Here is an 11,219-nt window from a genome sequence, read left to right on the forward strand (position 1 = left end):
ACATCATTCATGACTGTAAATGCCTCAGAAAACGAACGAGTTTAAAAGTTAAATCAGTGCTACACTCATACCAGTCAAAATTATGCTAACATAGAAATTCAGACCTACACCCAAATAAGTCGACAAATTTAGGTCACCTAACAAGGGGAACGCAACCTCATTCCGGTAAGGAGCCGGGGACAAACCCCGCACCATGATGGAAACGGGTGGACCCACCCGTTCCAATCATATCATCATATCGTTCGCGTGATATTACAAAGTCACGTCAGGACTGCCACTGGCGGAGGGAATCAACGCCCCCGGTCGCACGGATTAATATACTTCAGCGGCGCAGCCAACTGCTTTCTGGTGAGTGATTTACATGGACTAGAGGAAGCTATATTAATCACCTTCCGGGCATCCTTTGTGCTCTTGCCCGGTCGGAAACCATACTGGTTGTCCATTAGCAGATGATCAGTGGCCAATCTAACATTAATACGCAAATATAGGACCTTCCCAAAAACCTTACCAATCACGGGCAAGAGCGTTATTGGACAGTAAGAAGAATTAACAGTAGGATCTTTGTCGCCACCTTGAACAACACCAAGTCTCCACGCTTCCAACACGCCAGAAAGTGGCCGGCGAAGAGCAACCTATTATATACTCTAGTTAGAAGACTAAGGACCACTGAAAGCGCTCGGACGAGAAGCTTCACTGTGATACTATCATATCCGGGGGCCTTGTGCCGTGCCATGCTACAGATCACCTGGCGGACTTCCCTCTCAGTGATCTCAGAAGATTGTATGACGGGCTCGAAAATAGCAACTTCCCGCCTGTCACGCCGGTGGTATGAAAGCTCATCCACCATAGTGTCATCTGGGAGCAAATCATTCAGAAAAATATTAAGTATACGACCCTTATCAATTACCACACCCTCGCGGGTTGACAAAGCTGACAAGAGGACATCTTTCCTACGCTTATGTCCAAGAGCTCTAAACACAACGCCCCAAGGGTGTCTATACCCTTGCTCCTAAACGAAGGAGCACCAAGAATTATGCTTGGAGGACCTAATGCTATGAAAGTACCTAGCCCTCGCATTGCGGTAATCTGCAGTTAGGGCCGCACGCCGATCGAGATCACCCTCTCGTTGCCCAGCCCTTCTGAGTCGGTTCACAGACTGCTTCATTGCTGTCAGATTCCGAGATCACCAACCAGATATATGTTCCCGGCCAGTGCCTCTAGAAATGACGGCTTCAGCCGCCGCCACCATCGTAGAAGTGAAATTTTCTGCCAGGACATCTAATGGCAGGCCGTCAAGGTCTAGAGAAGAAATCTCCAGTTTGGACTCCAACAAAGAGAAGGATTTTGGCCAGTTCACCTTCCTGTGCAGGAAGCGCCTCCGGTGAACAGGAAAGTGTCCCTCATGGCCATTGCGCAGTTCATCCACTATTTGGAATAGTATCAACCGATGATCGCTAGAACAGTTGTCGACCACAGACTAATCAAAGACCCTGCCAGGGATGCCCCTACCAATGGTGATGTCAATATTTATACCTGAAAAGGCTTGTAAAAGTCGTCCGTTAATCGTACCGACATAAGTAGCCAACTGGTCTGCAACGTTAAAGACCTCAAAATTGTGCTGCACACTGAAACTGTCAATTAGGCCACCGCCATGATCAGTGATCCCACTGTGCCAGAAAAGCGATTTCGCATTAACATCGGCACCAATAAGGATTAAACCATTGCCTACAATACGAAAGATCCTATCCCATCTCGCTAGGTGTTCCTCAGTGGAATCCCTGTATTACAAATATGAACTAACAATTGTAAGGTTCTGTCCGCGAATGCAAGTCTGACCAGAACATGATGCGCGTCAGAAACCTGCCGTATAAAGACACTATCAAGCGACTTCCTGCACAGAATAGCAGACATATAGGTATGCCCTACACAAAACTTTTTCCAGCTGTGAAAGCCTGGCAGATCACCCCTAATTGAGGAGCGAAGCGTGTGTGGGGGGCTATGGGCGCTGCAGAAGGACGACATCGAGGCTCCGTCTCTCTACAGTCTCACCTAACTCAACCTGGACTACATAAGCATCCTGGGCATTTAGTTGACCGAACCTAACCATCTAAGGAATTGAAGTACAGCGCAACGGCCCTTACGTAACAGCTACACTCCTTACTAACAACTGGATGCTTATGATTCTTGTGCAACCCCTTACAGTTAGCACAGGTTGGAGCCTCGGACCAATGCGAACAATCGTCACGTTTGTGGCCCTCCTCGCCACAATAGGCACACACAAAGGCAAACTTACAAAATTTAGTCCTGTGACCATATCTGCAGAACTTAAAACATCTTTGGTCATCCACGTACTCTTTTAGTCGGCAGGAATCAATAAAATAATAAATAAACAGAAATAGTCTGCTAAATCAATAAATAATCTGCCTGCGGACGTACATTTTTGAAAGAGACCAGAACTTACCTCAAAGACTCCGTGATATTTCTGGGTATCACGCCTACCCGGTTAAGGACCAACCTGCAGACCCGCCGGAAGGCGACTTCATCCAAATCAGTATTCTGCTCCCTAATGAGGGACAAGACATCTTCGTCGGCCAGGTTACGGTGAATATCATAGACTATAATACTGGGTCTACGCGTTCTCTTCGGTTTTATTTTCACATTAAATCTCTTAACCGCCGTGGAATCTCTAATTGCCCGAATGGTCTCTGTGTCATCCGCTACCACAACTAATCCCTTGCCGGTCTCTTTAATGTTCCTGATTTTAAGGCTTTTCCGGTCATCCCGAAGGGCAACCTGGAGGTCTTTTTTCAGCTGACTGCTGGATACAGTCGAACCCTCCGCCCTATTAACAAACACAACTTCAGGTTTCTTAAAGGACTGGCTGGTTTCATGTCTGTACCTAAGCACCTCAGCAAACCTACGCGGTTGCATCGGGGCCGTGGCCTGTTTCTGAGCTGCAGTTATTTCTTTAGGCTTCGAGGCAAGAATCTCGAAACCCTCGACGAGAGCTGTGAAAGCCGCTCGGAAGAATTATAGCCGAGACAATAATCTCTTCTTGGTAGCTGTCCTAGTACATTTGGGGTTAGCTAAGAAGGAAGACAAGCCACCCAGTTCCGCCAAAATATCACGGTCCAATGGAGCAGAATTGCCAGACTTGCCCCCGGCTTGCAAACACTCTTTAATAAGTGGGTTCATGCCCTCCCGGGTGGTCATACCTACATCTACTAATGAACTATCGTTGTAGAACCAGTGTTCGAGGAGTTCGAAGGAAAAAGCTCCGGCCCCCTCCTTCGGCTAGGCTTCTTACCTACCTCACTACATCTGTCATGGTCGGAGATGTCCTGACCTAACAGTATAGAACAGAATGCTCGCTGTATTCCTTCTATTAAGATATTGGGCACAAGCGTGACAACTACCCGCAGCGAGCCACGGGCAACTGGAGACCTTCTGTATTCTCCTGTCACTCTGCACCTATTCGCCGCTACTGGATCTAATGTGTGAAATCAAAGATCAACATACAGTTACAAATTACGGCCCCTACTCTAAATGAGCACGAGCAGGACTAAGGGTAAAGGCCCTTTTGCTCGTAACAGGAACTTGCGACCAGGAGACGTTGCCACACTTTTCGCTGCAATGAAGCGGGTGCTCGAACAAATCTTGTGCCAATATCTCTGAATTCCCGTGAAAAGGTACATGAATCGTCAAACAATAAGAGCACAAAACCGTTGTAACAGTTCTCAGACAGCAAAATTGTGAAACTGGGGAAGTTACACACTCGACCATCAGCTCAAAAATAGCACTGAAAAAGACTTTACACATCGCAATCTCTGCTTGTGAAAATCTCTGACCAACCGAATTGTTCAGTCATCAATTCCACCTCCTCCCTGTGCTCCATTCGCCATTCCAACCCCTGTAAGGCAGCCGCACACTCGTGCTGCAGCCTGTGCTGATCCAGGCCCCTTAGGTTATAGCGACCCGAATCTGAAGCTCTTGGACCGCCACCGTAAGTGAGCTCATAGGTTATAAGTCTATGATCACTCACACTGGCCTCGGGCCAGACAGTCCAACTACTTGTACTTCATAGCAAGTCGCCCGTCACCAAGGTAACGTCGATGTAACTTTCCCTCAGTACGGAAGCGAAAGTAGGCGGTTGTTATGCCTCATTAAGCAAGTATTGGTTCCTGGCTTCAACGAACTGGGCGAGACCAGTGCCTCTGATATCAGCGAGTGGTGAACCCAAGGCGGAAGACTTGGCTTTAGCGTTCAGAGCAACCAGCACTTGATGCCCGGGGACCGTCCAGAATTTGCCCCAACTTCGCCAACAAGTGATCGATACTACATCCAAGCTGGAAGTATACCAACTCCAGTACGACATCGAGCGTACTCCTCAGACTCGCACAACGGTGAAAACAGACTCGGTTTGGTCAGAATACGGGGACATCCAGAAGACACCCAACAAGATCGAGCCGACCACGATCGCAGAGAACGACCGTCCCCCACGAAATCGGCTTTCACGGGGTGAAAGCCTATCACCCTATCACCAATCGTGTACGGCTCCTGGACCAAGAGGACCTCGAAGTCGTACTCCTCAAGGATCCTCATGGCTTCATTGGTGGCCGTCCGGGAATGATGCAGGTATAACTGCCCCAGGCGCAAGCGTTAAAATAGGTGATGACCGTCCTCGAAAGCTTCCCGTAATTCAAGCGTCGCCATACGCCGTATTGTTTATGATTTTCGCCCGGGCTATGTTATGCGACCTGCTCTGTTTGCTCCCGACCCGGTGTCCGGCATCAAAGCCGGACACCGAGTTTGATGCCGCTCCCTATGCCAAGGCATAGGGAGCGCATTTTGCAGGCGCGGTCTTATTAGGGCAGTTAATGCCCTGTGCCCATCAAGGGCACAATGACACATCTCCGACTGTGCTCTACAGCGGTGAGAGGTGTGCCCAAAGCCTTGACATTCGAAGCACCGGAGTACTTCTCTATGATCAACAACCGTGCAAGAGGTCCACCCAAGGAACAGCCGACCACCGGCCACCAAGACCTGCCGGATCTTTGGCAAGGTCTCAATTATCCAGTGGCTCTCTGGGGCCTCTTTCCGCCCCAACTGCCGGACCACCCTGGTTCCCTTGAGGAAGTCCCCGACAGCCATATCCAACACAAGATTTTGGCTGCTATAGCCCTGAGGATTTCAGGCTCCTCTACCCTAATTGCCCTTGGCAAATCGTAGACCAATATTTGACGCCTCCGCTCGGCCAGCAACTGAGCCTTTAGCCCGCTCTTCCTCCATGACGACTCCATGGTCCCTTGTTTTTGTGACCCGGGATATCTGGAACCTCTCCTTCTGCGGGTCCAGGACCTTCTTCAGGGTCATCGCAGATGAAGCCCCGGACCAAGCATTACAGGGACCACCTTGACGGTGGCTCACTTAATTTTGATAGCCGACACCTGGACTGGCGGCGGGGGACTAACCCGCTTAGGCTCTGGCGCGGCTGTTACTGCAACGAAGGAGAGAGGCTGTTTTACCTTCTCCTCCACCCGTTTCAGAGAAGTATTGATCTCGCCAAGGACCCTCCCCGTTTCCAGTTTGAAGTCCTTGACTACCACTACCTGATTCACCTTGTCCGACAGTCGAGAAATTACTAAATCAAGGGCTCGGTTTGCGCCAAGGAGGTTTTCGTTTTTCAACGCCAGTTCAGCAACCATCAAGGAACATTCAGAAAGCAACAAGTTGACCAGCAGTCTAAACTCAACTGAAATTCTTGATTCCTTTTTTGAGGATATTTTGGACTGCATACCCTCGATCCGCTTTTTCCCTTCGGATCCCGAGCTAGACCCCTTTAAATAAGGCTTCGCTCCGGAGTCCTCCAGGGCAGAGCCAACCACCGCATTGCTGTACTCCACCACCCTCGACTTCGCAAGGAGCTGCCTCTCAGCATTTGTTCGCCGAAGGTAGTAGTTATCACCTCTAAGAAAAGATGTCAAACACTGTCGTTGGAACTGGTGGAAAGGAGGGTTTTCCAGAATGGCCATAAATACCTTGGCATCATGATTGATGCCCGATTGAGATACGGAGACCATTTTATGGAATGTTGAGAGTGAGCGGAGAGAACAATGTGTGCAGTTGCTATCTTACTTCCAAACACCAGGTAGCCTGGAGAACTCAGGAGAAGGTTATTATCAAGTGTGGTGTATTCTTTTCTCTTATATGACGCAGAGATCTGGCCAGATGTTCTGATGTATAAAAGGTATATGGGAGTACTTGCTGCGTTCCATAGGAGATGCTGCATCTGAATTCCGGCAGCTTATTGTACAATCTTAAGAGAGGCTGCACAGGTGTTGGCGGATATTATGCCAATTGCTCACAGAAGGAAGCATAGAGAATTAATGATGCTTCCTTCCTCGGATAAGAAGAGATTGATTGTGGCCAATTTACAAGAGTTGAATATGTGGCAAGAACGGTGGGATGCAGGAGAGAAAGGTCAGTGGTCTTACCGTCTGATCGGGTATGTAAGGAGTTGGTATGGTAGAACTCACAAATGAATTAATTATAGTCTTACGCAATTCCTGGCCGGGCATGGTGATTACAGGTCGTGTCTTTTTAGGTTCACTCTTTACCATTCAGACCGTCGTATGGCCTGTAATAATGTGAAGGAAACTCCATACCATGTCTTCTTCTGTTGTACGAGGTTCCAGGATGCGCGGAGGTGCATGCTGGATGCCCCAGGTCAGATGGACATGTTCAGACCTGAGAATTTTCAGCAGATAATGCTTCAGGGTGTGAAGCAGTGGACTATTATTGCAAATTATAATAGAAATGTTTTAGAAGAACCTAGAAATACAGAAAAAACTTTTAAGAGATGGCGAGCATTGGTGCAGCCTGCAAGGGAATGAGGCATCATAGGATGACAGATTGGACAGGTCTGCAGCTGAGTGCCTTGGGGGTCCTCTCAAGGATGAGGGGGGTCACTTTTGTGCGGTGAGGCCATGGACACTCTGCTTCCAGTGCCTGAGAGCATGGCTCATGTTTTTACTGATTATGGCTGACGGTCATGTGGGTAAGTAGTTGAGTTGTGTGTGTGTTAGATGGTGGGTGTGTGTTGTTTGTGTACTCTGGGTGAGATTGTGGAATTTAATTAACTGTTGAGTATGCTTTGGTGGATAAGTTATGCGTTGTGGCCATGTCTTCATGATTGCTGTGCGCTTGTCTTGTGTTGGCTTGATTGTATGAATGTATAAATGTGTGTGGTACGTCTTAGTACCTATCAGGTGTATTATTTTTCTAGATGTTTTCTCCTCCTTTAGGTATTTGTGGTTTGCAGTGTGTGCATGTTGTGGTCTGGTATGGATGATGTTTGCTTGTGGAGACCGAATGTGTGTGTGGGTACTTACACCCTCCTGAAGTAATGCTTTATTAGCGGTTTCCATAGAGGTAGAGTCACCAGGGGTGGAGGTTTAGTCGGTAATGCACAGGAATACATATGCATTTTCTGTAACAGCTTGCAGAATCTGTTAGCAATCCAACACCGCCTTGGCACCCATAAATGGGGTTTCCCACCTCAAAAAAAAGACATAAAATAACAGCTTTACATAATAATTAGCATATTATCTCCCAAAAAATATATAACAATTTTTTAGGGATTCACAATTTCAATAATAAACAATACTGTACTAAAAATATTATATTCAACATTTAGAAACTAAGTGTATTGTTGAATTTATAGTTTCAGTGAATGATAGCGGAGAAAAACATGTTGAATTGAATTCATGGCAATAAATTTGGAGAAACATTTAAAATTGTTATGATATTCATACAAAAAAAAGATTGGAAATGGTTAGTCCAAAAGTTGCACCAGAGTAAAAGATGAATCTCCACGCACAGAAAACCTACAATCCAAGAACAAGAGAAAAAATTATCCTTGGGTAGTTTTTTTAGCTTATAAGTAGCTTGAACAACCAAACATTTCAAGACCATTGTGTTTCGGAAATTATTAATGATTCTATCCAGTAGATTAATGGTATGGTTGAAACATAGATCAGGAAAAAATATTCTGCCTACTGACATGTACCTTTCTTATCCACTAATACATGTACTTATGTTTCTACCGTTGATTTTGGAGTTATTTCATATGCTGCATTGTTCTAACAGATTTTACCAAATTGTTATTTTCAGTAATGTATATCAACCTTATTTTAAAACTAATTTGTTTGTGTACAATTTTTCATCAGTTTATATTGAATAAAAAGAGTTTATTAAATGACTTGAATAAAATTTTATCTATATTATTAATAAAAATTGCTAAATTATATGTGGAATATGCTTAGCACTAACATCAGAGTATGGCAGATGTCTTACTGTAAATTTTATTTTAAATTCATTATATTTAATATTTACATTTTAAAAACAACAAAGCATTTATTCATTCAGAAGGCTCTAGTGTTAACATGCTTACTTACATAAATAAATAAATCTTTCAAAGTATGATTATGTGATATGATAATGATTCATATATATATAAACAGTTGCAAAAAAATTGTTATGCAAATTGACTGCATCAAATGAAATAAATCATGAAATCTCATGCCGACATAAAGATTATTTTAATAAATTAAATAACATAATGCAATCACACCTGCAAACAGTATACATATCACTACTGTTATCTTTGTTTTAAATTTAGAACAAAGATAAAGCTGTTATTCATATACTAATAAAACATTATCTATAAAATTATACATGTGACATAATTAAATGATCAAGAATATTATAATGAATTAACAATTTTATCAGTTTTCTAAGGCTTTCGCCATCATTTAACGAGGTGTTTTGTTCATAATTACAAAGTAGTAGTATTCATAAAATTGATTATAAGATATTTAATAGCACAATATCACTGTATAATAACTCTTAATTGTCTTTGTATTTATACACACAATAAGAAAACATTTTAGATTATTTTATGAGTATAAGATAGATATCATTTTTCAATAACAATTTCTTAGTGTCCAACAAGAAATATAAAATTTTAAATAAAGCTCATAAAAAGATAGACAATTATTTTTAACATGGATGAGACATGTGAACTTGAATGTTAGTAAAAAATTATTTTTATAATTTTTCTTTGAAAAGAAATTTACAATGAAAATATTAAAAAAATATGATAATTAAAACTAAAAAAGAAGAAAATGAGATGTTATATATTAATGTAATAAATATTGTAAAGGCCTTATATTGTACAGAGGAAAAATCCACCAAAAAGTATATATAATATTATTAACATGTCATTACTTTTTTTTGGGGGGGGGGGGAGATTATGACCACTACAGTTATTAATCAAGAAAAATGATCAATGAAAAGTTTCATTCTATTTATAAAGTATGTTTGTTACTATACCTTAAAAACTATTCAACTAATTCTCAAACCATTAACCAGAAACTACAGGATCAGGATTTAGCAAAAATAACTTTAATAAAAAGATAATCTTTAACTGTACATTATTCAGATGATGTCAGAAAAAAAGAGGTGCTAAATAAAATACATAATGATCTTGTACATTTTGTTTGTTTTGAAGGTGAAACAATAACCTTGTTTCCTGAAAATGTTGGCGATTTTGTATGACTGGTGATTCATTTTAAGTATTGTTATGTATTTTCTATCATTAGGTGTTTTTTATATTTCATTGTGTATTTTATGTAACATATTGTGTCCATTATTTTGTCTGGATAGCAATTAAACTGTGCACATTTTTATTTATTTATTTTTTCCTTTTTTATTTTTTTTATCTCAGTCAGGCATGATATTTTTCACATGCTATAAAATTCCATTTCTATATTCCACACACAAAAGCTTATATGGTGATATAATGCAGAAAAAAATTATTTTATTGAATTCTTTAGTGCAGTTACAATGAAAGAAAAAGTTCCAGTATTTTCAGAGAAAGCCATTTAATATTGTGTTAAGTTTAAACATGCATTCAACTACAAATTTTTATCGTTCTAAACATCATTTTGTAATGCAAATTTACGAACAAAATGGTTTTCTTTTTTTTTTCAGAAAATCTGTTTATACCTGTTTCTTGACTATTATTTAACCAATTTTTATGAGTTATAAACCGAATTCTGTTTCATTAAATTTCTCCTAAGTTAACAAAGAAAACCACAAGTTGTTCTTGTTTATTTTGTGATTCCTTACAAGTAATTTTTCTTGAGAAATTCCAGTATTATATTTGTGGAAAGTAACTTAAAACTTATTATATTTGTTTACACAAATTTTTAAATTAATATTTTATTCTACACTGAGAATAACTTACAAAATATGCTTAGAATATTTTCTATTAAACTTGGCATATATTTTATCTTAATAAAATTCAGTTTCAAATATTTTTTTACAAGATATTTGCTTTAAGATTTACTTAATATATAGGGAATGCATTCCAATCCGTGCTAACATTTATATTATTTTTTCAGATTTTCATAATCTGAATAAACTTATCTTTTTTATTTTATCGAAAATAGCATTCAATGATATAAATCAGTTATTAATAACTTAAAATAAAACCTCATCAACAAGACATATTCTCTGAGTTCTTTTGCTTTGCTCTAATATCAAGAATAGTGAAGGATTTCATTTTACATATTTATTAATTAAAACTAAAGTTACAAAAATAATAATAATTTAATAAATTGCATCCCAGCAGCAAAATAAATAAATAAAAATTAATTAAAATTATTCCCTTTCTTCTGTTTTTTGTCTGCAGTAAGTATTTTTTCAGAAATCTTTTCTAAAAAACTTGTTTTTTAATATGGCAATCACTTAAAAAGAATAGCCAATTATAAAAAGTGTTGTTACAGTAATTGGGGAAAAAAAAAAAAAAAATTTTAATTTTGTTATTGAGCAGAGAAACTTCCAGGAGTGCAATGCATAAAATATCTAAATAAATATAGGAAAAATTTGTTTAATACCTTATGATGATGAATTACTAAATAAACAATGGCAATTGAGACTACAGCTATAACTGTGAGTAAACCAATTATACATTTAGTTGTATTTTTACCCATTGCAAAAAAAAAATTAAATATCAGTCAAAAGTATATCACCACTGTCACAAAATTAAAACTATGATAATATAAAAATGGTGAATAAATAATGTAGCGCAGGAAACCTAAATGAAAACTGAAGCAGTAAACTGAGATAATAACAGTTATAACTGACTATTGCTA

General features: G+C 40.4%; 1 protein-coding gene across 1 annotated transcript in view; it reads right to left on the bottom strand.

Moving 5' to 3' along the window:
• The window catches only part of LOC142319447 (esterase FE4-like), a 38,621-nt gene extending 27,402 nt beyond the window's left edge, over window positions 1-11,219 (bottom strand). Inside the window, exon 1 of the mRNA XM_075356740.1 lies at window positions 10,962-11,219. Coding sequence (XP_075212855.1) covers window positions 10,962-11,057 — 96 coding nt within the window. The 5' untranslated portion in view covers window positions 11,058-11,219. The remainder of the gene's footprint in view (window positions 1-10,961) is intronic.

Source organism: Lycorma delicatula, chromosome 2, assembly GCF_047948215.1.
Source record: "Lycorma delicatula isolate Av1 chromosome 2, ASM4794821v1, whole genome shotgun sequence".
Classification (NCBI taxonomy): Eukaryota; Metazoa; Arthropoda; class Insecta; order Hemiptera; family Fulgoridae; genus Lycorma; species Lycorma delicatula.